The sequence below is a fragment of the Anopheles darlingi genome, chromosome 2 (genome assembly GCF_943734745.1).
Source record: "Anopheles darlingi chromosome 2, idAnoDarlMG_H_01, whole genome shotgun sequence".
NCBI lineage: Eukaryota > Metazoa > Arthropoda > Insecta > Diptera > Culicidae > Anopheles > Anopheles darlingi.
The window spans coordinates 76,608,557-76,636,056 of record NC_064874.1 but is presented as its reverse complement, the minus strand read 5'-3'; the positions used below and the strand labels follow the sequence as shown (position 1 = coordinate 76,636,056).

At 45.3% G+C, this 27,500-nt stretch overlaps 3 protein-coding genes across 6 annotated transcripts in view; 1 reads left to right on the top strand and 2 right to left on the bottom strand.

The window, feature by feature from the left end:
* Positions 1–2,330, top strand: part of LOC125959127 (FERM domain-containing protein 5) — an 8,672-nt gene extending 6,342 nt beyond the window's left edge. For both annotated transcript variants that reach the window (XM_049691929.1, XM_049691928.1), the window contains exon 8: positions 1–2,330. This exon is cut by the window's left edge and continues 289 nt beyond it. In XM_049691929.1, coding sequence (XP_049547886.1) covers positions 1–394 — 394 coding nt within the window. In that variant the 3' untranslated portion in view covers positions 395–2,330.
* A 2,066-nt stretch (positions 2,331–4,396) lies between these two features.
* On the bottom strand, positions 4,397–20,623 carry LOC125959115 (uncharacterized). 2 transcript variants are annotated; one of them, XM_049691905.1, is made up of 21 exons: positions 20,539–20,623; positions 19,498–19,666; positions 18,204–18,865; positions 18,063–18,107; positions 15,107–17,992; positions 14,669–15,039; positions 14,375–14,585; positions 13,912–14,279; positions 11,903–13,844; positions 11,657–11,815; positions 10,627–11,582; positions 10,134–10,550; positions 9,660–10,070; positions 9,471–9,582; positions 8,550–9,398; positions 7,585–8,469; positions 7,354–7,495; positions 6,443–7,260; positions 6,281–6,361; positions 5,612–6,198; positions 4,397–5,521 (listed from the first exon to the last, which is right to left on the bottom strand). In XM_049691905.1, exons 2-21 carry the CDS (start codon positions 19,577–19,579, stop codon positions 4,543–4,545), a joined length of 12,963 nt encoding a protein of 4,320 aa, XP_049547862.1. In that variant the 5' UTR covers positions 19,580–19,666; positions 20,539–20,623; the 3' UTR covers positions 4,397–4,542. The 2 variants fall into 2 exon arrangements, with proteins under 2 accessions (XP_049547862.1, XP_049547863.1); XM_049691906.1 differs by having other exon boundaries at positions 20,489–20,603.
* A 744-nt stretch (positions 20,624–21,367) lies between these two features.
* The window catches only part of LOC125952867 (galactosylgalactosylxylosylprotein 3-beta-glucuronosyltransferase S), a 7,259-nt gene continuing 1,126 nt past the window's right edge, over positions 21,368–27,500 (bottom strand). The window contains exons 1-6 of one of the 2 annotated variants that reach the window (XM_049682608.1): positions 27,438–27,500; positions 25,965–26,051; positions 24,462–24,824; positions 24,097–24,359; positions 23,602–23,956; positions 21,368–23,353 (exon numbers count right to left, since the gene is read on the bottom strand). The exon at positions 27,438–27,500 is cut by the window's right edge and continues 1,126 nt beyond it. In XM_049682608.1, the coding sequence (XP_049538565.1) occupies positions 23,292–23,353; positions 23,602–23,956; positions 24,097–24,359; positions 24,462–24,824; positions 25,965–26,051; positions 27,438–27,500 (1,193 nt within the window). In that variant the 3' untranslated portion in view covers positions 21,368–23,291. The remainder of the gene's footprint in view (positions 23,354–23,601; positions 23,957–24,096; positions 24,360–24,461; positions 24,825–25,964; positions 26,052–27,437) is intronic. The other variant, XM_049682609.1, reaches the window with a different exon arrangement.

Genomic DNA, 27,500 nt, shown 5'->3' with positions numbered 1-27,500 from the left:
CCAGCTCCATCATCACCATCGACAAGCGTACACGACGGACAACATACCGGCATTGGCATTACACAGTGTCACCAACCACCACCATCACCAACAGCACCATCAACAACAACAGCACCAGCAGCAGCAACAACATGCGACAGCTAGTAGCATCATCCAGCAGCAGAACGCCAGCAACAGTGCGAAGAATGTGAAAAAGTTCTCCCTCATTCATGCGTTCGTACCCTCGTTCCTATTTGTTGTCGTCGTGCTAATCGTGTCCGCGATCTACATCCTCGAAACGGACTCGGAACTATTTTCGGCGCTGCGTAACTGGCCGGAAATGATCTGCCTCCGGTATCAGTACTACCAGCCACTGAAGGAGTTCCTTGCTCGCAAGTTTGCTGCCATCTTTTGATTCATTCTCACAGGACGCACCCCCGACTCGGAAGGCCAGCGGAATGCTGGTGGCGGTGAGCGATCGGTGAGCTGGATCAGCCAGAATTCGGAAGAGGGTGGTCCTAGCGGCGGATACTACTATCAGCCATCCGAACGAAATGGTGTCAACGAAAGTATGATCAGCCTCATCATCACGATACCGATCAGCCGGTCGATGTAGCGTGCCGCTTGTCGTAGTTTATTATTGGCAATGGAGAGCAGCAGCGATACTTGGAATATATGCTGAAGCATTTCGGTGAAAGAACGATTAGCTAGCTTCCGCACAAGATAGAGTGGGAATGGAGTTGGCCCTGCCACGTTGGCAAAAGGCGGACGTCGTTTCCCTGTCAGATAGGAACAGTATTTACAGCGTTGCAGTATTGCAACTTGGCGTTTCCTTTGCAGAACAGCACACACTACAACATCAGTGATTAGTTGCCATCGAGTTGCAGAGTATTCCAAGCCTTACACCAACGTCACTAACAACGAACCGGTCAATAGCTCATCTGCCGGACCCACCTGTTTTGCCAATCTAGCGCCTAGCTTAGGAAGCTCTGCCTTACGCGAGTCAACTTTCATCGGTATGACGGCCTCTCCAAAAGTACATTTAATCCTCCACCAAACTTTGTTACTGACGATAAGTATTGAAAGCACCAGTATTTAAAGCACCTAAAGGAGTCATAACCTAATGGTGTCACTCATTACCTGCTTTTACACGCAAAAGACAGATCATTTGTTGCTATTAAACTATAAAGTGCACGCGGCTTACAATTGGTTAACTGGTTTTGGTTTTAGGCGGAAACCAAAAGACACATAAACATTCTCACATACCAGAGAAAGTATCCGTAAGCAGCTGCACAGGAGGGACCACACGGTGACAAATGGCTGAACCTTACTATATTCTATCTTCAATCGCCGCGTTTGCATAGCTACTAACTTGTTTTAGAGATTGTATGCAATAAGTATGTGCTGCAAAAGGAGTAATTCACTCAACTCACTAACTTGTGCCATTTGCTAGTAAGACCGAAGACAGACAAAGAGAAGATTGCTGCTGTGTGTCAAGGGGACAAACGAAGGAAGTCCGACTCTTGGATCTTGACTGAACGACACCGCTACGTTCTGCAAAGTAATAGCCATTACCCAAATCAACACGAACCGAAGATGATAGAAAACGTGAAGCCTCTTGTCCATGTAAAGAGAAAAGTTTTTGGGGAAATATAAAAAGGAGAAGAATAAATGAAAAAACCAAAACGCCAAATACTTAAAAACAAAGATCCAAAGTGTGTTTGTGTGGATGATTGCGTGTGTGTGGGTGTGTATGTATATGACTACACAGGCCACACAAAAATCCTCTTCCTCCTCCAAAAGCAACTAGAAGGAAACCATGGTTCAATTATTATAAGAAGTTCCAGTGTCACTCAGTTGCAGTGTCTCTTGCTATAGGAGTAAACGTTTTAAACTTTTGGTCAAACCCTAAAGATGCATTCAATCGGTCCCCTGTATATTCTCCCTGATCGGCGCTAACCTGGGCTTAAAAAAAGGGAGTAGAATTTCAAAAGTATTACCAACCAATCTAATAATGTTGAAGGCTAGTAAAATAGGAACCACCTCGCTTCAAAGCATTCAAAGCGTGGTCGTATATGAGAATTCCTGTGTTCGCAGGGCATAAATCCATTATTCCCTATTAATGCGGGCCAATCCTTGGGTGTCCTAATGGACTAGATAGAAGGCCATGAAGTGGTACAGCCGGCCTATCCCTCGGTTGTACTTAGGGCTTTACCACGTGACCCGCTTAATGCTTCCGATGCGACCCAATCGCAATCATAAGGGGGTTGGTCGTGCAGCTAGAGGATAAGGTTTTCTTAGTGAATCTGGTAATTTTTAAATATTTTGATTTATCGCTTGCCATCTAGCTTCGCAAAAGTGAATGCTCCATGTTTACGATACCATGACGGGTATCATGGGATCAGGGGTTTCGCCTGTGTGTGCCCGCATTAGCATAGAAGCGCAAAAGCAGCAGGACGAAAAAAAGCTTTCACTAAAAATCGGAGCATTTGAATCGAGCAAACAGCAAGCAACAGGCAGATCATATAGTGCCGGACATTTTAAGTAGTTCAGTTCCATTAGCTAGGTAATTTTTGATGATACAGAGAAAACTAGCATTTAAGATCGATCAAGCCGCTTCGTTCAAGATAAACGAAACACCAACACACAACTACATACACAGAAACAATGCGCAATTTATCAGCGATACGTCCAATAGTATTTGAGCATTCCTCGCATGCCCGGCAGGCAGCACTAGTGTGCAGTGATGGCCGTTTTGCGCCGTTTTTAACAATACTAGGAAGATGCACTCTAAACCCCTTCCGCATATTTATGTTTGTTCCAGCTACACCAGGCACTTGATGCGTGTTACTTTTATGTTAACCAGTCACTACGCATCACCTCTGTCCTTCGGCCTCGTTGAAAGAGAGGGGGAGAGACAGTATAGGCGATCAGTAAACCACGGGAGCACAGAATGATATATTACTCCTCGCGACAATCATCGTTGTACGTTTGGTTTTGGCGTTTTGAACTGATATACCATGTTTGAAGGGAGTGATTAAAAAGGGTGCTTTGCTATTTTTGTGCGTTTTGAGTTTGTTTTGGTTTTGTGGTCAACTCTGTACTTCAACTGCAGCCCATAATTCCACCGATAGCAGTAGCAACAGTATCATCAGCAGCAGCAGCAGCAGCAGCAGCAGCATTAGAACATATCAATATGGAGAAAATAGACTTAGCAAAATGTTACTATTGTCATTCCAAGGCATAGCATCCGGCAGAGCAGCAGTAAGGACAAGGATTCGTCCATTAAGTTCCTTACGCTGGTAGTATCTTGATACACGGATGCGATAGGTGCTTTGTGTGACGGCTACTTCGCATCATCAGGACACGTGCGTTCGGTTATGCTTGCAATAGAGGTTTCGTACGTTAGCTAGACTTTGTGAAGAACCGAAAGCACGTTGCAGCGATAAATGTTGGACATTAAACTCATAGGAAAATTATTCAAGTTTTGTGAATTTTTTGTTCTCTATTTCTCGCTATTTTTGAAACATCTGTTTAATTACCCTAAAAGCGATTTCGTTTCAACGCTGCTCATTAACCCTACCGCTGCAACATACCGAACAGAAAAAAAGCTGAATATTGAAGCAGCTGCTAGTTGTTAGCTCTGTGGTATTACAGTGTATAATGCTCCGGCCCTGGATAAACTCTGGCAGGGTGAAGCAGAGTTACTTAAAAAGGAGTACAATTTACGAAAGAAATGAAAAAATGACGAACGAAATTCATGTAATAGATCAAAGAAACCATTGAAAGGGGCGTTTTGTGGTAACCAATAGCAATTGCAAAAGCACATTGCAGGAGATTCGAAATCGTTTGGCACTCAATCCTGCGCCACGAAATCCAAGATCGGGAAACGGTGCTGAACGCTACATTAGCCAGCCGTCAGGCTGAAGAGAGACGCCAGCTGAACAAAAATTTAAGAAACTTTAATCTGTTAGCGTATAAGTAATGACCGATAAGGAAAGCATTGAATGGAGTTTAAGAAGGATTACAGACAAGAAATCAAGAAACCAATTAAATGTAACCAACTGATAGTAATAAAACTGATATTCTTTCCTAAACGTCGTTCAAGTGCACTCTCACCCCCACCCTAGCAGCAATCATTTCCACCATTGCCATGTAAAGTACTCCGCTATATACATGGTAAAATTATGACTCACCTTTTCTATTGATTGTAACGGTCCAACTGCCTACCATATCACGCACTTATTAACACTGAACATTCTATAGTGTCACAATTATTTTACCGTTTTAAGCTAGTCCACCAAATTTGTTCAACGCACTACGTCTTGCTTCGGCGTGTGCCGGGTCGGAAGTGATTCGTGCTACAACATTTTACTATGTTTACTAGATTGCTGGCTTCATCGGCCTGCTAAAGATGTATCATAAAAATGTAAAAGGTTTTTTTTATTACTCCTTATAATCACTATAACAACAGGTGATAAGTGTACTAGTATTGAGGGAAGCAATGCAAAATTAAATCTTTTCTCCTCCTCCTCCTCCTTTACAGTTCCTTTCTCTATTACTCTAGACCTCTTCTCCATATTCGTCCGCCCAATCAACATCAGGCTGCAACAGAGCCAGTAACTCGTCATCCAACATATCGTCCATATCAATATACGGCATCGGATAGCTGCACAGCGTGCACTGCATGTACGCAACACCCGTATTGTGGCCGGTACACTCACACCTCTGGCAGCGGCTCGGGATGGCGGTAGACGCGATGCGCTTCGCAAATACCTTCATGAACTTCTTCGCGTTGTTCGCGTTGGCCGACCGATCCTGTCGCAGGTTGTGGCCCCCAAACACGGAACCATTCGTTTCCATCGCCAACGCTACGCACTCACCTAGCGATGCCTTGGGTAAGCGGATTTGTTGTCGTAGTTCCATGTCACCCACCAGTTCCTTCACGTCCTTCTTCGTGTAAGCGAATCGGCTATCCATACCGTAGAACAGACGCGTTACACGCGTCTTGTTGAACGATGGCTCGTGATGAGCCAGGATATGCAATTTTATGTCATTCTCCAGTAGTTGCTGGAGCACGGATGAATAATCCAGACGCATTCGGGACATGTGGCAGCGTGAGCACGGTAACAGAATAAAGGTCTTCGATGCACCAGGCCGATACACGAGCTTTGACGCAATCATGATTGCATTGAAAATGTCGTCGTTCGTCCCATTACCGGTCGTAATGTGCTCGAGGAAGGGTTCGAAGCGATCATTTCGCTCGAAATCAGCGTTCTCCACCGCCACACTATACGGGCGATCGAATGGTGCAGGACCACCGAACGCAACTACCCCGAAGCGAGTATCGGAGATACTAAGCTCCTTCAGCTCTTGGGTAATTGCCTCCACCAGTAATTTGATGCTCTTCATATGTACGAAACGCTCATTACAGGGTTTGGCCTCCACGATAAACACAATATCTGCTGCCGCTGGAACAGCGTTGTCGGTCAGATTCACAAACATGCCCTCCGGAACGAACGTGCCATTCAGCAGCTGGCAACTGGAACAGAAAAAACGGAATAAAATAAGCATAGTTTCGTGATCTTGCACGAGGCAGATGACCAACAGTTTCCTTTTCTTCTTTAATTACCTGATACATTTGTCAGGAATGCGTAGCAACTTGTCTTCGAGTTGACACGCTTGTATGTACGCCAGCGCGGCCGTACATGCACCACCGGGATCCAACGGTGTCACCTCGCTCTTGTTACGCAGTGTATTGCCTAGATCCAAACACATCTCGTGGAATGGTGTAACATCGACCACGGAGTAGCAGGACGCAAAGTAAGATTGCTTTTGGAGGAAAAAGGATTCGCATAGATCCTTCAACTCACTAGACGCATTCTTTGAGTTGTGCTTGTGATCCGGGGTTCCGACTGGCGAACTGCATCCTGGTAGGGCCCAACTGTCGAGGAATTCGCGGTCCGTTCGGCTGTACACGTTGGTCGCTGTCATGCGATCATCAAACTGCTCGTTGTTCATTGTACCGAGCAAACCGGCCAATTTACCAAAGTACCAACCGCTCAGCTCTATCGAGCAGAGATGATAGCGGAGGCTGCAGGTGAGCTGAAAACCACGATCCGACTGAACGTACAACGAGTCCGACTCCCGATAGACAACCGTTCCCGAGCCTATGAGTGCCGGCAGCGCGGTCGTATCCTGGCGATTGATCTTTACCGTCTGAGCAGGCCATTGAAAGAAAGGATAAAGTGCATTAGGAATGTGGAGAGGAGAAAGTAGAGACAAATGACGCGCCACTTACCGCATCGTAGATATCCACCTCCAGTGTATGATCCTCCGTGATCATCGTTACCTTACGCGAGTTCTGGCCGTCTTTCAAAACCTGCAACACGATACCCCCCGATACCAAAGTAGCCATTAGTCTACGAACATGCGGCGCTTGCCTCTTCCCTCATGGACCTACCGATGGTTCCAACAGCACTGTTAGCGTGCGATTGTGGTAGTCGTGTGCCAGTAAATAGCGACACTCATTCAGACGGCCACCCTGTTGCATCTCACGCAGATCCATCGATAAGAATCGTTTGTCAAAAGACATGAAGTGACGTGATCCGACTAGCAGCCCGACGCTCTTGAACGGTGGTAACCACATCTGCGGATCAACCATCGAGCATATGCTGGAGTACAGCGAAGATAAAGTGGTGTTGCTGCCGGAGAACAGATCCTGAATGTCACCGATGAACTTGATCTCCGGTATTTCCTCGTACTTGGGCGTTTCGTTAAACGCATGCCAGGACATCGGTAGTTTTTGTTCCAACTCCATTATACCATTGTCCGGATCGAAAATAAACTTCGTCTTCGCTTCGCGATAATGATTCTCCGCCTGCAATGCCGTCTGTGCAATATGCGTTAGTTTGTTGCGCAGAATCATCCACATCTGCTGCAACCGTCGTTCGACTTGAAACTCTTCGGCCAACCATTCCAGCTTCCCCACCGCCTCCTCGTAGCGCTGGATGAAGAACTGTACGAATTCCACCTTCTGCAACTCCTTGATCTCCTCGACCAGTTCTATCATAACCCGGTGGAACTCGCGCGCAAATGGTACAATCTGGAAGTACTTTTCGCGCAGAAACCGAAACGTCACGGCCGAGTACTTCTTCGTGTTGGTGAAGACATCATTCGTTACAAGATCCTTGTAAAGCATATCGAGATCCTGAGTAAAGTTGGTTACGGTATTGAAGTACGGGGAGTCGGCAAGCTTTTGCGTTTTGTCATACAGGAACGCTGCAACGATGGGAACGGGGGAAAAAGAAGTATTGGTTCAATTCATACCAACCACACCAACAGAACTGACTGCAAAAGAGCAAAGACACTTACTAAATATCTCATTGCCGACATACCAGCTTAGCGATTCGCAATAATGTACAATCCGGATGATGGTGGGTTCAATGTTCTGCAACATTCTGTGCCAGAAGATAGTTGCCATGTTCGTACACTTGTCCCAGAGTTCTTGGATGTTCTGGAGAAAGAAAGCAAAAAGATTTATCTGTGTTTCTTCATTCTATCTACAATTAGCAATCGCCATGCCATACTCCCACTGAAGCAAACCTTAATAAACTGCAGATGAAGTTGCTTGATAAAGTTATCGTAACGCTGGAGTGATTCCTCCAGCGTAGATGAGAGATACCGCATTGCATCACCCGCGAATATACGTCCTATAATTTCGGAAAAATTGTGGAACGCTTGTTTGATACGCTCGAGTAGCTTGGTCAGCGATTTGCCAAGCGCTTGCCCAGAGTCACCCATCAGCTGTGCCAGCTCGGTCAAGAATTTCGGCAACGAAGTAATCTTGTTACGCAGCGCCAGCTCGTCCAGTATTGAGACTGTGAAATTGATGGCCGACCGAATGTAGAAATCATCTGCCACATAGGATGCATTGAGGAAGCGTTGCAAATCGTCCAGATCATTCTGCAGCACGCTTAACCCGGACACGTCATTTAGGAACCCTTCAACGTGTGGCAGGGCGGCCTCATAAATGCCCAACGTCGAGTCTTTAGACTCTAGGTATATGTGCTTAATCCAAAATTCGGTGTACTCCAAAAAGGAGGTGTGCAGTCCCTTGAAGTATTCACCGAACCACTCTAGCAAATCGGATTTGATCTGCGGCCGCCATAGGAGGTGACCCGTGATGAGCCTGGAATGGTTCATTTTGAGATAGCTCGCTACGTCCACCATACGTGACTCGTTGTAATCCCGCCAGAAGTCAAAGTACGCACTACGCGTGTCCGGTATCACACCATACATGTGGATGTTCTCGGACCCATCCGGTGTAACATTCACCCGCAACTGAACAAGCTTGTCGTTGATGTCTAGATAGAAGAACCCGTTTGCATCGACCTCCACTCCATCGATCAGCGTACCGTTGATCATGTACACGGGATAACCACCAGCACTCTTCACCCACAGACGGTACTTGCTTTGCGATGTCATGCGCTGAAATAGGCAGAATGATAGGTAAAGTATGTAGAAAAAGCTGATGACCGCCATGCATTGCTGTGCTGCTTCTTGCTCACCTCAAAGAGCAGCTCCTTGTGCGGAACGTTTAGTGTTCCCAGCACGTGACCTTGCATGCGCGAAAGATACGCTCGCTGATAGACAGAATTGGAGCTCACACCATACAACCCATCACGTATTCCGATCGATCCAATCGAATTCAGCGCCAAATCGGACGATTCGTGCACCGTAAAAAGATCGTACGAATAATTCCAGTAGCCTACGATAGGTCGCATATCATTCAGATTGAATCCAGTCGTGAACAGATGCTGATCATCGTCGTTATAGCGAAGCTCCAACTTTGAGCTAAACCAGTGGGAAGGATTGGTGAAGTAATATGCATCGAGCGTCACATCCTGCTTGAAGCTAGGATGACCCACGACAATTCGCAGATTCTGACCACTGGTGCTAACATTCGCTAGATCACGCCAGACTACGCCTCCTCGTAGCGTACGATCGGCTAGCACCGCCATCGTATCCTGTTCGCTCGTTTGGTTTGGGCTGTATGAGAGCGAGATGTCCGAATCGAAGGCATTCTCCGTGTACGCGTACCAACCTTCGGCCGAGATGTTACGCTTCGGGTATGAAACCTGGAGTGTAATGTTTTTCGATTCCAAATCATCTCTTGAACGATTTGTCAGGAGCAAATCGAACGCAACCCAAACAGTGGGTGCCAGCTCCAGTCGGGACTGCTTGCGATCGACTTTGTCTTGCTGCTCAAAGTCTGCCGTTAGCACAACGGTTCGGTTCGGATGAATAGCCTTTATCAAATATTCTCGTCCCGTCGCCTTGTTCAGCACGTGTACTTCTCCAGTGATATTGAAGTTTTTGTTGTTTCGTAACTGAAACACTTCGGCACGCTTAAAGTCCTGCAAAACGGGGAAGGTATGTGAGTAATGGATTCCATAGAGCACGAGGCAACGGATGCCCAACGACATTACCAGAGTGCGAATATCGGCATCTAGCAGGCTCAGCGAATGTACATAGTGCACTCCGAGTGGCATAAAGTTGTTCTCCAAGGTAACGTCTATCGTTTTCTTGTCAAACCCGGCTCTGCCATGTAAAAAAAAAAACAGCTGGTTATTGCTGGTACTACACATATTGGAGTCATATCGGAACATTCTACATACCTGGATTCCTCTTTTGAAGTGTACTGACCGTTGAGTATCTTATTGGAGTTGTAGTCCACTTCGGCATGACCGGTCGTAATTGCTGGACGTTGAGCCAGCCCGTACTTTACCTCCGCATAGTGGCGCGTTTTCAGTGGTAATTCCATCTTGATCGTACCCTGCTGCTCACGGTCCTGATTGTGCTGACGGTAGGTGGCCTTTGCGTCGAATACAGCACTCGATTCCGGCCAAGTACCCTTCACATACCGAATCGATTCCAGGGGCGTTTCAATAAACTCCAGCTGTCCATGAACCCAGGTAACGTTCAAAAACGGTGTCGTACAGTTCACATCACCCTTCATGTTCGAGAGATTATTGAATGCCACATTGGCACTGGCAACCTTCGTAGACGCCGGTATGGAGATATTACAACTAGAAGGATCGTATTGTGAGTTTTTCAGTGGGCCACTGTAGGCTCATTCCGGGTACGCTTACCTCATGATATGTAGTGCTTCTCGAAAATCGTAAGTTCCGTATGCTGTAAACGTATCTTCCATATACCAAGGGCCTTGCAGTATAGCTTCCAACTCGCGCTTTTCCCCCACGCGAATCAAGTTGACATTAGTTTGCACCCGCTGCTGCCTTGGATCGGGTCCCCATTCGAACCTCACCAACGATCTCAAATGGCCGAGGTAACTGTATTCCGAAACGTACGCATACCGCTTCCGACTTTCATCCGTCTCGTAGGACGTCTTCATGTTGAATGATTTGACCGGTTCGATGAATGGCAGGTTACCTCTCATCTCGAACGCCAACGTATGAAGATCGCCTACCGGCTTCGGTAGCTGCACCTTCAGAACACCGGACAAATCACGGATCGAGAAGAAATCTACTGATGCATTCGAGCTAAAGCTGCAAAACCAAAAGGGTGAATTAAAACAAAAGAATCCACGCACCAATCGGAGTATCTATTCGCCTATGTACTTACACCCAGATATTATTAAGATTCAGGTCCCCGCCAAAGGTAATGTTGTGATTGTTAGCCACATCTGGGCTCACGTACCGGACTCCGGTGCGGAAAATGCGCTGGACAGAATTGTGAACAACCCGATTTTCGAGTGCAAACTGCATGTTCGATTTCAGTGCCCAGTTCCATGCGCAGCTCGCATTGCCCGCCACTTCCCGGATACCATAACGAGCAACCACCGAGCCCGATATCGGCTGCACATCAAATTCCATCTCAACATCAGCCTGATCGATACCATAGCTAACCCAGGGCGAACGAATGTTGAACTTCCCCAGGGCCTTGTCAGTGGTTTCTGGTGTAATGCCAAGGTAAAGGTCTACCTCCCTTAAGCTCGCCACCGTTGAGTCTGCTGCAATTTTAACGAACCAATCGGACATGGCTAGCAGTTTGAAGCTACCGTCCAACTTTGCCATCTGGTTTCCCTTTTCTACATGTAGAGCAAACGCTGTCACCATAGACTGTTGGGTACAGCTGTAGTGTATTTTTCCATCCGATACAATCGGCCCCAGCGACTGTAGCTTAACATCGGCACGGTACGGTATGTCTTCAATGATCACAGCGTTGCCATCGAACTGAAGGACTTGGTCATTGCTATGTAATAACCCAGAAATGTTATATTCACTTCCCTTAATATGCAGGAGCCGACCATCAATGGACAGATTGTTGTAGCCTTCTATGGGTACGTTCAGCTTGATTGTGAACATCTCCCGGTGTCGTTCAGCTCGCGCGCTAATCTTACACTCTTCTGAGCTGTTCCGTTTACTGAGCCTTACGTTCACCATCGCCTTCGGTATAGGCGATCGCGTAAACTCAAATTCGGTGTTCAGCTTGCTGATTGGCAGGAAATTAGAGTGATAGCGGCCAGTACCGGTAATGAAGTGTGGCGCCGCAAAAGACCAAGAACCATTGACGCGGAACTGCGAATAGAAATTGACATTGGATAGACGACGTATAATCAAAATGGTGTCGATTAGCATCGTCCATTACTCACGTCACTGTGCAGCGTGCCGTCGTGAACGTCGAATCCCAAATCCATCATATTGTCGGTGCTGGCAAAGTCCTGTTTGTAAAAGACACGACATGCGTAGTACGGCATCAACGGTGCTCGTACCCAAACGCTCATGAACGTATCAATGAATTGATCCTCACTCTAACGGGAAATACGGACGAAAGATAAAAAACAGATGAATTGGTACACAATGAATACCATGTATTGCTTGCTGTGCGCGGGTCTTACCTCAAAGAACAATGCGAGCGAAGCATTCGTCGTCATCGTTCTGGCCGACAGGTTGCCCTTGTAGCTGTGATCTTCTAGCTCCAATGTACCGTTAAGGAACACTTCCTGCAGGTTTTTGATCGGTGTCATCAGATTGACGAGTGCATAATGTTTGTGTACCTCGGCTTCATCCTGATGGTACTTGTAGTTCACATGGAACCCGGTGTTGACCCATTCCGAGCGATTGCAGAACTTTAAGTTCATACCAACTGTTATGTCGGTGCCATCTGCAGGCACCTTTAGTACAACTTCCGACTTGATTTCCTTCGCCACCGGAAACGGTGTACGTATCACCAGAATGTTCATTGTGTTGAGCAGATCCTCTTGTATGAAAGTATCCTCCAGATCGATTACTCCCTGCGGTAAAACAATTTTACCAGTTGCCTGATACTTTATGTCCCGCTGAGTCAGCTGTAGCGTACCATTGATCGTTGGCCAAAAGATGGTGTACAATTCAATGTCACCGATGAAGTTAAGCTCATCCTCTTCCTCATCTTCTTCGCTCTCATTATCGGTATCAACGGTTTTGTACCCGACGGCTGGTAAGTTGCGAAGTAGTTTCGGTTGCGGTTTTGATTTCGCCTTAAACCCTAGGCGATACTCCGAGAATTTGCCCGAAAGCTCCACATCCACGTATTCGGGTTGTTCGATGTCGATGACTAGCTTTGCGGTCAGTGCGCTCTCCTCGAACTTGGGCAGTGGTGTGTAGATCCGGTACGAATACTCGAAATCCTTCCCGTGTGCCCAACGCCAAACGCCCGTACAGCCGATCATGATGCTGTTCAGGCCTGCCCGGAAATCGATATTGTCTTGTTGCAGCTTCGCCCGCAAGATTGCTTTCTCCCAATCCTTCAGCGGAGTAGCGAAATGAATCTTGATGTCGTAGTTCTGCGATGAAACCACCGCAAACAACAACTCTACGCCGAGCGTTGTCGTTGGTGTGATAACTTCTGCCACGAAGTGTCGTTCCTTCTCTATAAACCCGAAGCGACCGTTTATTTCGCGGAAGCTTGGATTCGATGAGGTAACATTCGTCGTTAGCATGCAGTCGACAATATTACGCACGTGACCCAAGACTATCATGTCATACTTCTCATCCGCGAGCTTCAGCTCGGCCGCGCCCGTTACTGCACGATTTTCGCTGAATGTCACCATCATCACCAGCGCGCCTGTTTGGTAACCCTCGAAAGGACTTTCGAACTTCAGTGAACCTGTCACATTTCGATGGCGACCGTCAACGTCGTACTGCCAGTTTGAGTGCACCGACAACACCTGCGGCGGCTCACCTGTAACCGTGTAGTTGTATGTACAGATCGTTTCGAACCACTTCTGATCGTAGTTGTGTTTCAAATGTAATCTTGCGGTTGGGACATGTGGGATGGAGCTGTGCAACTTCGTGTCGAGCTCACAGTTGAATACGGTCTCGTTGGACATGTAGTAACCCATCAGCTCCATACCCAGATTCTGATCCTCAGCCCAGTGCGCGGAAATGTTGGTCCGGAGCAGACTGTCTTTGTAGTAGAACCCTCCGTTTAGGGCGTTACGGTGCCAACCGTCAAATGGTGTATTGAGTTGAAACAGTAGCCAGATGTTATGCAGCATCTCATCATCCGTACCGGCATCCAGTCGCATCTCGATCGCTTCGCTCGTGTTCCACGAGATACGAGCGTTAGCTAGATATCGCGCATCAAGCATCTTTAAATCGAACGTTCCACTGAACGATCGATTGGGGTATGACAGCAAGACCAAGCCGACGTACGTGCCGTTGGTTGGAGTATTTAGTTCACCGGATATTTTCACTCGCTGCGTTGGATCCCGATTCGCATCCCATTTCAACTCGATCCCAACCTCTCGTTTCAGATCCGTGGAATAACCTCGCAATGAAACGCTAATATCACGTAACCTGTAAGAGATAAGGAGATTAGATCGAAGTCTCGAGCTGTATAGAATCCTGCCGCACCGATACTTACTTATCGATATGTAACTCCAGATCGAGCTGCTTGATCGGTGCCGATTTCATCAGGGCCGAAAACCAGTACAATGCATCATTCCAGCGAACCTCTGTATAGCTTTCCGTACCACTAATGTTGTTCTTTAGTGATGGGCCATGACGAACGAAAATTGCGTATGGTTGCTTGTCGTACTCCGCTGTTATGTTTAACGCATTTCCCTGCACATCATGAACATATTTGAACAAACCCAGCACCTCCCGCACAGTGGGCCCCGTTTTGATATCCAGCTTCGCATGGTGAAAACTTTTAGCGAACGAGCTACGATCCATGTACCAACCACTTACATTGAGGGCGTGTGCCGAGAACCACACTCCCCGGAACTCAAACTAGAAAAAAGAATACGATAGACGCAAAATGGACCGGATGTAAGTTATTCGTATTCACACATCTACGAGAGTTTAAACGCACAACTTGCGCTTACCTGGTGCGCCCTAGGATTCTTCTCCCACACTTTCAGGTTCACTATTAACGGATGGAAGCCAGGCACTGTTAGATTCATGCCAGTTTCAAACAAAAATTCGTGGGATGCTGGCATAGCGAACGTAACCAACCCATGTACCTCCCTTTGCGGAGCGTATCGTATATCCATTGTGACCTTGTGATCCTGACCCTTCTTCATCATATTTTCGTGGCTGCATAAGAAAAAGAGTAACAGAGAATAAAACATCATATCCAATGCATTTGATATGAACAGACGTTCCCATAATAAACATACCTTAACACCATTCGCATGTCCGTTTTTGCGCGAGGTCGTGCCAATGCCATTGTTAAAGAGGTTCGATGTTTGAAGCGATCGTACTGATCGCTCTCGTCGGATGCCAGATACAGTCTATCAGGACTTTCCTGCGTAAAGATCACCTTTATTGTTGTCGTGTAATTCTGGTCCTTCAAGTCTGGTGCGTTGTTGTAAAGCAGCTCCAAATCGTATCGTCCTACATTTACCAGATAAGTACCGTTGATAGCTACATCGAAATGCGGATAGGCGCTCGAGCGCATATTGAAAAAACCACTGCAAGACATGATTTCCTTTTTGGCCTTTTCAATCATGGCGTTAACGACCAGGTTTTCTAGTTTGCTCGACGAAAACTAAACATTTAGCAAAAATGACTTAATTAGAAGTGACAATTTTCGTTGTTGAGACCGTCACCCTTACCTGATATTCCATGTTGTTGTATATCATAATAGTGGAATTGTAGGACAATGAAACATAACCCATCGCCTTCGCTCTCAGTCGCTTCGTCTCGAAAACGATATTATAGTCCCACTGGGTAACATTTTTTTTATCCGTTTCGTTAACATGTCCGCCAAGGCCGGCGATACGCTCATTATTCACCGACAGGTAGAACGAAGGGTAGTATCGGCGACCGTTCCGGACGACCGTATTGTTGTAGCCCATCTCTAGCGCTAGATACTTCCGATCATTTACGTTTAGCGAAATCTCTAACCGCTTCTGGTTCGGCTTGTTGGTGAAGGCACCCATTGCTTTGTGCGAGATTTTTCCATTGACGAATGACATGATGGCGGTGTTACGGTTTGCGTCCAGCGTTATATTCGCTCGGAAAATGCGCGGAATATGCGAGTGGGGTGTTTCGAACACGATCGTACCGATCGCTCGCTTCCCGCCGTTCGGTCGCACCCAAGTATACTTGAATAGGTAAGCCTTTGCTGTTAGGTCCGCTTTCTCTAGCGTAACATCGAAGTTTGCCGGTCCGCTGAGTATTAGGCTCGGTAGCTCCTGTTCGCCCCCGTTGATCACGTCCGGCAGACTATAGTTGGCGCACAGCTTTAGACCGAGCGCCTGGTCGATCACTGGCCATGTGCAGGTTGAATTTGCGTAGCGCCGGTTAATACCGGGTTGGAGCAGCTCACGTCCTTCCTCCGCCAATACCAATATCTCCGATCGGACGCTCATTATTTCGTTACGATCCTGCGGAAAGTTGACCTGAAGCTGGACTAGATCAGGGCCCCTCGCCAACAGCTTAGCTTCCCAGGCCGAACTCGAGTAGAGGTTCGTTTTCACCTTAAGTGACGTTCCTGCGTGCATGAAATCACTTTTCATAGTTGCGGTCAGATCCACACTGACACTCGGTTTGATTTTACCCTCCAAATCGGCCCGCTGGCGCCAAATGTCGAACAACCGGGCCACTGCTGTCATGCGCAGGTCGACGGAGGAGGCGCCAACAATGCTGAGGCCCAGCGGTAACCCCGAGCATAATGGCACATCGTACGCGGCGTCCAGGAAGATGGCAGATTTCGTCAATGACACCTCCTTCCCCGAGAACGCCTCCTTCAATAAATCCCACTTCATCTGGCGCTGCTGTACCCTCAGGTCTTCCGTTAGGTACAGTATTTCATTGCCAAAGATCTTCACTCCGATCGTCAGCTGCGGGAAACTGAAGTTGCTCTTCAAACGGAAACCCAACTGTTCCGCCTCATTCTGCAGTGCTCTAGCAATGAGCGTTGGTGACATGCGGTCTTCGGATGCGCGCTTCCGGCGGCCATCTTCACCGTCACGACCCATTTCATCTCCGCCGAGGTCTTCACTCCAAAATCGTTCCACCAGGAACGACGGTATGTATCTTTTCAGCATTTTCAACATTTGCTGCAGCTTCTCGTTGACCATCTTGGCGCTTAGTGTACCCTTGGGTCCGAAAAACTCCTGCACCATATCTTCCAGTCCTTCCGCTCGAATATTCAGCTCGACAAAGTTGATCGATTCACCGAACAGATCGGTCGTCATGTTAAAGCGTATTGTCCGTGGCACGTACGACTCCATTCCGAAGATCACGTTACTATCGACCGTGAGGCCAAAGTTGTACTCATCGAAGAACAGTGTCTGCTCATAGTTGCGCGAAAACTTGCGAATATCCAGGTTAAACTTCTTTCCGAGATCATCCTCAGCCAACAATCCCTGTGCTTCGACACGCACGGGTGAGGCACTTTTGGCCAGGTTTGTCAGATGCGACCAGACAAACGAACCGACCTGGTTCACTTCCTCCGTTTTCAGCACATGTTTGATCAGCTTAATAGAGAGATGGTCTGGACAGCGCATGGTCTGCAGGTATGCAGCAATCCGTACCTCTACCTCTAGTTCCGTCGTTGAGTACAGCTTTAGGAAGTAGTCCTTCGTACGATGGCAGTCGTGGCGACGGAACACGTTCACCGCTTCCACGCGTACTTCCGTTCCCAGTTCACTCCCTTCGATGATACGACGCAGCTCCTGATTCAATTCCTTACTCACCACTCCCATATTACTTAGTGACTTTAGTAAGATGACCAACAGTTGCCTCTGATTTTCCGTTCCACTTCCTCCGATCACCTCGTGGAGCTCCGTTTCGAAAAACTGCACGATCGATTGCACACTTTCCGAATCTTCGCAATTGGCTTGGATCTGGCAGAATGTGTTCACGACCATAGTCGCCGGGAGATAATAGTACATTCCTTCACTGATCGTTTTGCCGTGTTCAATCAGCTCTAGCATCGACTCGAGCACCTCCGTATTTGGTCGCTTGAGGAAGGCTAACGATTTCATCCACCCGCGAGCATCCTCCGTCGACACTTCTCGCTTTACGATCTGATCCTTCATAAGCGCCACCGATGCCGGACTGCCAATGTATGGCAAACTGGCGAGTATGTGACTGCGCCCACTGTCGCAGATACTATGTGAGCGGAAGAGCAGTTGGTGCAACGCGTTCATCGACAGTGTCCGGGCGGCACCCAGAAAGTTGAGGAAAACGTCGGGAAAATTGCGACGAATGTTGGGAAAACCGAGAGCACACAGCTGCTTCAGGAGCTCGCGGGACGCCTTCAATTCATCGTGACTCTCTCTCACGGAAGGTGTGTGATCATACAGCAATGAGGACCTTTGCTGGATATCCAGTTCATCTTTTGGCTCTTCCTGCGTGTAAGATTCTTCCTGGAAAAAGCTGAGCTTCGTCGAGGTTTCAGTAACCGCGCCCGCCAACCCATTCGAAAACGGTACCAGCTGATGCCGTTCGTAGCACAAAACGTTCTTGTATATGTAGTTATCTACGGTGATCTGCGAAGATAAGGTGATCCTAGCGTACAGTAACACAACTTCAAATCATTTGTTATCCCGTTGAACCTACCTCGCAGTAGCTCGTTGAGTTCAGAATTGGCCAAGCAACGTAATTCTGTGCAAAAGAAAAAAAAAAGGTACACAAATCATAGGTTCCCAAAGTGTATTAGTATGTATGTGCATAAGTACTGCTTTATGACGTGCGACTTACCGGTCGAAAATCGTATGGTACGGTTTGTATGAAGGACGTAGTCTTATATCGTCGCTTACATGACCCAATATCTTTCGTCTTGCGGAACAGCAACTGCGTCCCTTTCCGGCCGCTTGTCTTATATGTGACATCGCATATGCCTGACACATCTGTTTCCGTCGTCTGGAAATCAATGTCGAACCGCGGCATTGTGTTCTGCAACGTTGAAAGGATACCGCGCTTGAGGTTGAGCGTCCAGACGGATTCGCTGTCCTCGTGGCAGATCTCGCTGATGGTACCATCATGGAACGCGAACCGCAGATCATAATTCATCAACTGCTCTGCTATCAGTTCGCTCTTCGAATGGACATCGTTTGTTTCGCTCAGATCGGGCATATTATTGTAGTCACCGTAGTCCAGATCATCTGGTTCGGTCTGTGGAGCAGCCCGTTCCCGCACTTCGATCGTGGACAGTTTCAGCACACCCTGGCAAGGTGCGTGAATATCGAGTGTAACGGTAGCCGATACATGCAGCTCGGATGTATTATCACCACTGCCTGCTAACGCTGTCTTCACGATCATCGAGTACTCGTAGTTGTACATGCTACCCACGTTATATCGAAACTTGTTGTTTGCCTGCGAACACGTGGGCCTGCCACATATTCTGGGATCTTTGAGGGGATCTACAGTGAGAGGGACGATGTTTATTTCCGTAATCATTTGTTTCAAGTAAAAGTAGAATGATCAATTACAACTGGTTTCTCAGAGATCGATAGTAGCATTGAACATTACTTTTATACTTCTTTATAAAAAAAATAAGGTCCACCCATTTATTCCATCCAAAAAAAATTATGAATGGATAGAATTGGTATCTGCTATTGCCACATATGCACAATTACCACAGATTTCTAAATTTCATGAGTTTTCCAATGAATATTTTCATTTTAAAGTCAACAAAAATCCGAAAAATCGTAGGTTGCTGATCCTAACACATTATAATGAATGGTCTTGCACATTATAACGGACTTAAAGCGGTGTTTTTAGTGCTTTTTTCTTTGATTTTTATTTTTTAGGAAAGAGTAATGTTCCATTATAATAAATGTTCAAAACTTTATGGACAAATAACACTAACGTCTGAAGGCCTGACCTAGAAAATCTGTTGCGTGGACCAACATAGTATAGCATAGTAGGACGTCGTTTCAAGTACAATTTGCTACTGAAAATGTATTAATTCTCTCAGGTAAGAATAACTGTACAATCTGACATCAAAATCAGCAGTGCAGAAAAAACCTTGGATTAACATGCGAATACTTACTTTTTTTATGGGCCTGAAGAGGAATCACTAGCAGCAGTGTCACCAACACTACCGACCAAACTACACTTTTCCACTTATCCATGATTGTTTTCGCCCAGATTTTAATAGCTTAACGGACACGCTATTCTCGTATCACGCACTTTTCGGCATAATTTTAGCACGAGAAATTCTAGAAAAATGAACAAAAACAATCACATAAACAATTTACGTTTACTAAAAGCATTGCGAATCACAAGTCAAACATTCGTTCATCAATCGAATCGCATCGAAAATCACTAAAACACGTCATCATATATATAAAGCCAATCGTCACTCAACACTCATCCGTGTTTTCTTTGCTTATCAACAAACGTGGCATTTACGCGGAAAAAGAGGAAACACATGGAATGCAGCATCCTTGCTAGGATTCGTTATCAAATAGAAACTCTTTACAATCACACACTCTATGACCGGTCCCACATCACCGAACTCAAATAAATCAACTTGGACATGGTAAACTTGAACTTTGGCTGCAGCAACACTAATCTAGGCGGTTGTTTACTGATGGTCCCGTCGCCGGCTATACGCTGTGCCGTATGTTCTTTTCCTTTCCATGGTTCCTTTTCACTGATAACGAGGATCATCACGGTTTGGAAAGACTGGCCGATCGATGTCATTCACCGTGTGCCACGCTGGAACATGAACACTTCCAACGGATCGGCTCCACTGATTGCATCCATTTCGAATAGAAAAAATATACTTTTTCTTTCAATTCTTTACACTGAAAATTCCTCGGATCGTATCATGATTACTTCAACTGTAAATACACCTTAGTGAACTAATCACTTCGCACTTGCTTCGTTTTCCAAAATGTTGCGCAATCAATTTGAAAACGAATTTTTGAAGCACAACATGGCGTATCGATCAACCTTTCAACAATTGATTCTTCACTAGTGGATCCCACTGTCATATAACGGATAAGTCGCAATACGGGATATTGCGTGGAAATTACATTGAATCATTCGCAGATATAACGACACCGAGAGCCCAACCGGATCTTACAATCAATATGTCAGAGCTGCGAACTAGCACCAACATCTCAGCACCGATAATCCTAAGAACCGAACCGTACCGTACCAGGCGATCGTCGAGACTGGCAAAATTGAAAGGTCTTTCACTTCAATTCGCTGCGCTCATCGCTCGGTACGCCTGTTGCGCTTGATAATGCTGAGAAGATGGGCCCACATGTCCTCGTTATCAGTGGACCAATGTCAAAGGTCTTGGCAAACGATCGGCGTAGCCAGTCCAATAAGCATCGGTTGGCGAGCGAGGGGGACGGTGAGCAGCAGACGATGCACGCACACTCGAAACCAAACCCACATTCTACTCCGGGCGGGATGGAGCTTCTGGGGTTCCAGTAGCTTATTCAGTCATAAGATTAACGAGTGCGATGGAGAGGTCAGCATCCACAGAGCGGGAGCGATGCAACGAGCGGGATTATCAGCATCAATCATGCCCCTTGTCCCGTACAGGAATAGTCTCAAGACGTGTGACGTGTTGAAGTGATAATCATACCCTGTAAAAATGGGGCTCGGACAATCTATTTTTTTTAAGATTGCAGACCACCGAACGAGGGTTCGGGACGATTAATAACGAGGAACGAGGACGAAGTAATCGACAAATTTTTCAATTAATTGTTTTCAGTCGTCAATAATATTCAAAATAAACAAAGAAACATAATGCTGCTAAGCTGCAAAGGAACTGAAAAATAATTTGCTAAAATGCTTTTTATAACCAGCATAAAAATCTCGGATACATACTTTTGAGATAGTTTTCAATTTTAATTTTTCTTTCTTCAATAGAAACGCACGCTTCACGTAAGTAGTTCTTCTCTTCAATCCGACATTATTGTTCGTATTTCGTTTTGTTCGATTTACACACCCCGTATCAGGAAATATCAAAAAATTTCTTTGCTTCCAGCATCTATCATTATCTGACACCTGGTTCTTACGTATTACAAAAACGTTAAAGGTAAAACAATTTGATGCATCCATTCCCATCCAATTGTTGAGCCATAGGGGCCCTTCAAAAGAGAGTGAATATACTTTAAATTTACTATGAACATACTTGCGATGGTGCTACAATTGTTGGGAGTTTGTTCGATTTTGAATTACCAGAACGTAGGCAATGCAAGGAAGCAAAGCATATGTAGAACGTATCTGCTAAGCAACTTTAAGAGTAAGCTTAAAATTAATCTCTAGAGGAGTTCCCTACAGCTGTCTTTTGCCTTTTTCATGCACATTGATACATTATTGCCAGTGCGATGGGTTATGGATGATTGGGGAAACACATTATATCATACTCGCTTGATGTTCCACATGGCATACTTCTTTTTACCGATGGATCTGTAATTTCAACCACAGTTTAGCAGTTTAGTATTTATTCGGCAACGGTTCAATATCGGTCTGACCACCGTTCTTGCTCTTATGCGCCCGTTGTAATGTCGCTAAACTAATATCACAGGAAACTTAAATTCTACACTACCAATTATAAACCGAATCAAGTACCCTAGACCCAGGAGATGTATGCACGTTCTATGCTGTTTGTACACTTGACATTCGCCTTGCAAAGCTCAAATGAGACTAGTGTTTGATCACGAATTGTAGAACTTTGCTCTTCCCTAGGTCAAGCGTTTCTGTGGAATGGTAATTTCAGAAGTCACATTGCACAAGACACGCTCTACGTCTCCTATTTCTGGGCACAAGATCATTTGTCTTTTAGCTTGCTAATGAAAAACCAGGGAGGTCAAAATGATAAAGTTCCTTTTCTTGTGCAAGTTTCAAATTTCGATCACAATCTTCTTCCATATACATCCGATATTTGAGTTAGCAAAATCAACAGTGTTCATTAGAATAATAGAAGGGCAAATTACAAGTCATAGTTTTAAATCATGATACACGTTTACACTTAAATAAACATCAGATCCATAGGTTTGAAAAACGCCATCAATTCAAATGTAGGTTGAGAATATCTTTATCCATCACATTAGTTGCTCTTGGAACCGTAAAGTTGTGCGTGAGGATTGAGTACTTATTTAAAGAAATAAAATAACAATAAGTAAGCCAACATCGACCAGTGCTGTTTTGCAGTTAAAAGACATACTAATTGTTGATATTGAAAATTAGCATGATTGAAACTAACCACTTTGCTTACGCTTCCTTTGAAGCCATTGTTTCTCATGGTGCGTCTTATCCACCGAATCTGGCTATTCTAACGTCAAGTTAAAAAAAATGATTGTATATCTTGGCTATGCGGCCTTTTCTCGCTAAGCGAATCGTTCTCGCAATGACAACCTTACTCGATGAAGTTGATCATGCGAAATGACTTTTGTATGGTATGACCAAGCAATATATTTGGCATGACTGAATCGATTGCTTTGTAAGCTAAAACTAACATTGAATTGATCCTATTCAGATACGATGTTCTATTACCGAAGCTTGGAAGGTGTAAAATATCTAGACTGCGATTGATCTTATCTAATCTCGATGGTGAAATATGAAATCTATCTACAAGAATCGATTATACTTAGTACTTGGTGATCAGATATAACTTAAAATTAATTTATATTCACGCGCAAATAAACATTGAAAATAACATCTCAGATGCAACACAAAAACAGATAGTGGAGAAATATTAGAAAAAACCACTAGCTACAATCAAATCAATTCAACCAGCTTCTTTGAAAGCCCATGTAAGGAGATGGTCAGTGTGGTCACAACGCCGCTGGTGTTGCTGATGTCACTGGTAGTTTTGAATTAGCTGAACCAATATGATAACGGCTTAACACTCCCTTCAACGATTGCTTGCGCGGTGGTACCTGTGGGAAAGAGAAGAAAGCATAGATATTAGAATCATCAAAACCCATTTTTGAACATTAATTCGTTATCCTCTAAATGAACCAAATATCTAAATCAATAATTAAAGCATTCAAATGCGCACTTTAAATAAATTAGAAACACATTTCTATCGTCTTCTGCACCGTGGGATTAACAATGAAAGAAACCAAACTCGATCCTAGTGGCTGGTAAACACGCGTACAAAGCAAATTATTGAGCAAACATTTACCTTCCGTTTCACTGATACGATTAACGCCCATGGTTTCAAGCTGTTTCAGCACCGTGCCAAGGTTCAACCTATCGAGCTTCTGCCGATCCATTGAGATTCGTACTGTCGGCGCCTTGCTGCTTTTAGTTTGCGTGTGCCACACCAAAATTTCAGTGCAATTATTGGCCTTCGGTTCGATGTCCTGTAGCTTCAGGCCGATGCTCTTGAGAAATTCGTCCTCCTCGTAACCGGCCCGGAATGGCATAGTAGCGTTCGGACTGAGTGCTAAATACTCGAGGCTAACGGCAAATCCGGCCATATCTACCGGCCACTTGCGCTTTGCTGGCCATGAATCGAAGAAACCCTCAACTCGTCCCTAAACCAGAAAGTCAACATATGGGAAAAGGAGGAACAAATAATTATAAAACGTCATATTGGAGCTGGACCGCCCATTCTGCTACGATGAGCAGCTGATGGCGGTTTACGATGCTCAATCTTCTCTGGGCGCTGACTTACGTTTCGTACGATTGGCGTGCTGACAGCGTAATCACCAATTAATCCCACCGGAAACATGGACACCTTCTTGGTATAGCGTATTTCACTGAACAGCTTGAGCTCAAATGTATTATCGTCGTCGCCAAAGTACAGCACACCTGACTTTTTGCCGTTCGTGCGAATCCAGTTCAGTGCCGCCCGCCGATTGGCAACACCACGTGGGGCATTTTTGCGAGCGCGATACACTTCTGGCATCGGGCTTGCCAGCTGAGTGTACGGAATGCCTAAGGGAAAACGAAAAATCAATCGAGGAAGCGTTCAGTTTCGTTAGTAGAGCGCAAAATGGATTGGATCGCCCTATGCGGTCGCCCCTCTTGGCTACTAACCGAACTTCTTGAGATGATGGTTGAGCGTTTGGCTGCAGGTGTCCGTATCATCGGCTACGATCCAATGGAGATACGGTACGTGCATCAGTGTTTGTCCGAGCCGAATAATTTCCGCAATTTGTTCACGTCTTGGATAGGTCGGTGTGACAAAGTAGATCATTGGTTCGGCTGCATCTCCTGTAGTCGTCCGGTGTAGCGTTGGTAGTAATCGACGAATGTTTCGCTGCGTGGTTAGTGGATCCTGCTCCGTGGTTGGTGGACTTTCCGTGATGTATGGTAGCTTCCGGTAGTCAGTGCCATTCTCAAAACATATCACCAACTGTTCGTTGACGAGGAGCAATGGATATTCTTTTTCAAAATCATCTGAAACGGGGCACATAAAACGGAGAAATAAATCTTAGATCTGTTTTAGTTATACAAAACCCTGAAAATGCAGTAGATCGTAATCAATCTTGGAAACAGATTTTTTTTAAACAAATGGCTGTCGTCGAAAACGTTGCTTCGTTACGAAACTTTTCAAAACCGCTTTAATCGTGTATCTGAAACATAAAAACTCATCTACAACTAAAAGTATGGGAGAAAAGAAGCATTTGCAAGACTGAAAGCATCGATTCTTCGTTTTTTTTCATTTTTTCAGCGTTTTCGGTAGCATGACAATGCTAAAGGGAAACAATCAGATTCGGGCTATTAACATTTTGAAGAATAATTAACAGCGCAGAGAAAGGGACCAGAAACATTTGGTATTTGGTTGCTCCTATCAGCATCAACTGCTGGTGACGCATTTTGTTTACCAAGCGGAAGAATGGACCACCGCTGTCGTGAGTTTACCGAGGTAATTAAATTAATGACAATGTTACGTAGCACAACCCTACATGTGATAGCATGATCAGATGTGACCGTAAGATGCACGATAAGGGCACATGGAGGCCTGGTGTTTCGTGTTATTTCTAAGATTCAGCGCAGCATGTGGTTCGCACTGTTTATCATAGAATATCTTATCTGATACACTCTCACGAATTGAATAACCGGCGGAAGCTTTCTAGACGGATCACAACTAACATCGTGCTTTTGCTTGAATTCCTATTATGTGTTATATGCATAGCGACTGGAGGGCTATTTCGGTCAACACTTCCGTGAAAGAGTTTTATCAATCCGTGTTGAACCCTATTGTACAGGAGCCAACGATTTTTAATACAATCACACTACGGTAAACGCTCGATGTTGTAAAAGTAAGGATAGCTTTGGAAATATTGTTTCCGTATGATGTTGTTAACCTGCTCCACTAGAGAAAGCGATAATTTATACCATATGCTATATATGGCTTATTATCTCTATATGACTTCTTATCACTATGAGTGACCCTCGGCATATCTGTGCTGCACAACTCAAAATCTCTCGCTCGCTTATGGCCATCTTAGGGCGCAATAAGAGCGGTACCAGTATTTCTTTATCGAACGACAAACTGAATCCTCCCTGGGCAGATGTAGTTTGCAAATGTAGTACCTTTGTGTCGCGAACCTTTCTTGCTCCGTAGGAGTTCAAGCCGCGCAACGTTTGGAGCATTAGGATGCTCCGATTCGTGCTTTATCTCTGCAAAAGAAGAGTAAGGGAAATAAATATCTAGAGCCAGCGGAGCAAGCAACAGCAAGCGAATTCAAACTCGAACAAAAAGGATTAAATTTATCGCCACCTTATTTTACTTCGTGGGTGTGAGTTTGCGGAATTTGTTAACTATTATCTTTCAGGAAATGTTTAAAAAAACAAAAATAAACGAAAACCTTAGAACCTGCAGGGAAGTTTTTAGCGAAGTATACATATATGCCATGCTCTTATGGGATGCATGCATAACATGTTATAAATAGTAAGCATTTTTCTTATAAAATGATAACAAACATTTCAAAACCAGTAGAACAGTTTATGACCAAAACCAAAAACAGATTAGCAAATTTCAACACATTCGACACTTATCAAAATTAAAAATACAGCACTATGCTCTGTGTTTAAAGTAAAGGGTAAAACTATTTTAGGTTTCGCTGATGGGTCTGGCCATAGTCAGATTTAATCAACGGAGACACGCGAGCAGATCTCTAACAACCTAACAGAACGGTCGGTTCTTTCGCCGGGTAAATTGGTTCCGCCCGTCTCCCGCCATTCATTAGGGCAATACGCCAATCAACTCAATTTTGTCAACTGGTTCCCCGCCGCTTTGGCCATACCACCACCGTGATCCGCAAACTAATGATCTGCCATCTATTTATTTTAATTCCATCGCTCGCGATAACATTATACATTGGGGTGTTCGAGGGAGTTGATTACAACAATGCCGTGTTGCCTCGGCTTTATCTAGCGCCCTCGATTGCTTTACAGTAGTACAGAGGCTTGTTACATTTCGATTGCGAAGAGACGCTCGATTTCTCTGATAGCACAAGCACGCGAAGAGGAATGAGAAGCTAGTTCCTGTGCAAGGTTACAACTTAACGAACAGCAACCAAAAGATGTGTCGAATAGCATGAAACGAATATTGCAAAACAAGGTTGCTGTGCCGCGTGTAGTGCTGCTGCTGCTTCGGCTACTCTTGGCAACTCTTTGGTGTAAATCAAAGGAGTGTTTCAATGCCGAAAAATCGTGTTAATGGTTCCTCATGATCTCCCCTCGAACTCCATCCATGAGATTGCTGGGCCCGGTTTTTTTTATGTCGACCATTCCAACTACACGCACAATCTGTCTATGGCTGCCACCATGAATGAATGTTTCAAAGAGTTTTACAAATTTAACTAGTTGCTCCAGGAGTCCAAATGCCACAATGCTCAGAACGTTATGGGTGTTAAGTTGCAACATACCACATCCTTTAAAATACCCGGGTTTGCTTTCATTATTTACCAACCGGACAGCATAGCCATATTATGTACACATTTATTAATCCTGAACTGCACGCAGCAACAGGATACGTGGGGAACAGTGGAAACAGTGGCTTACCTTCTTTGTCGTAGAAGAAAAACAGTGTTACGAAAACAAAGATAATCAGAACGATGAAGCCGG

What these genes read in the sequence shown, in the direction of transcription:
- LOC125959115 (XM_049691905.1), bottom strand. Translation starts at nt 19,579, where the DNA reads ATGGATAAGTGGAAAAGTGTAGTTTGGTCGGTAGTGTTGGTGACACTG. An exon ending in ACTTCAAAAGAGGAATCCAG is followed by an intron (nt 9,583 to 9,659) that starts GTATGTAGAATG and finishes TTTACATGGCAG; the next exon opens with AGCCGGGTTTGACAAGAAAA. An exon ending in TGTCGGCAATGAGATATTTA is followed by an intron (nt 7,261 to 7,353) that starts GTAAGTGTCTTT and finishes CCATCGTTGCAG; the next exon opens with CGTTCCTGTATGACAAAACG.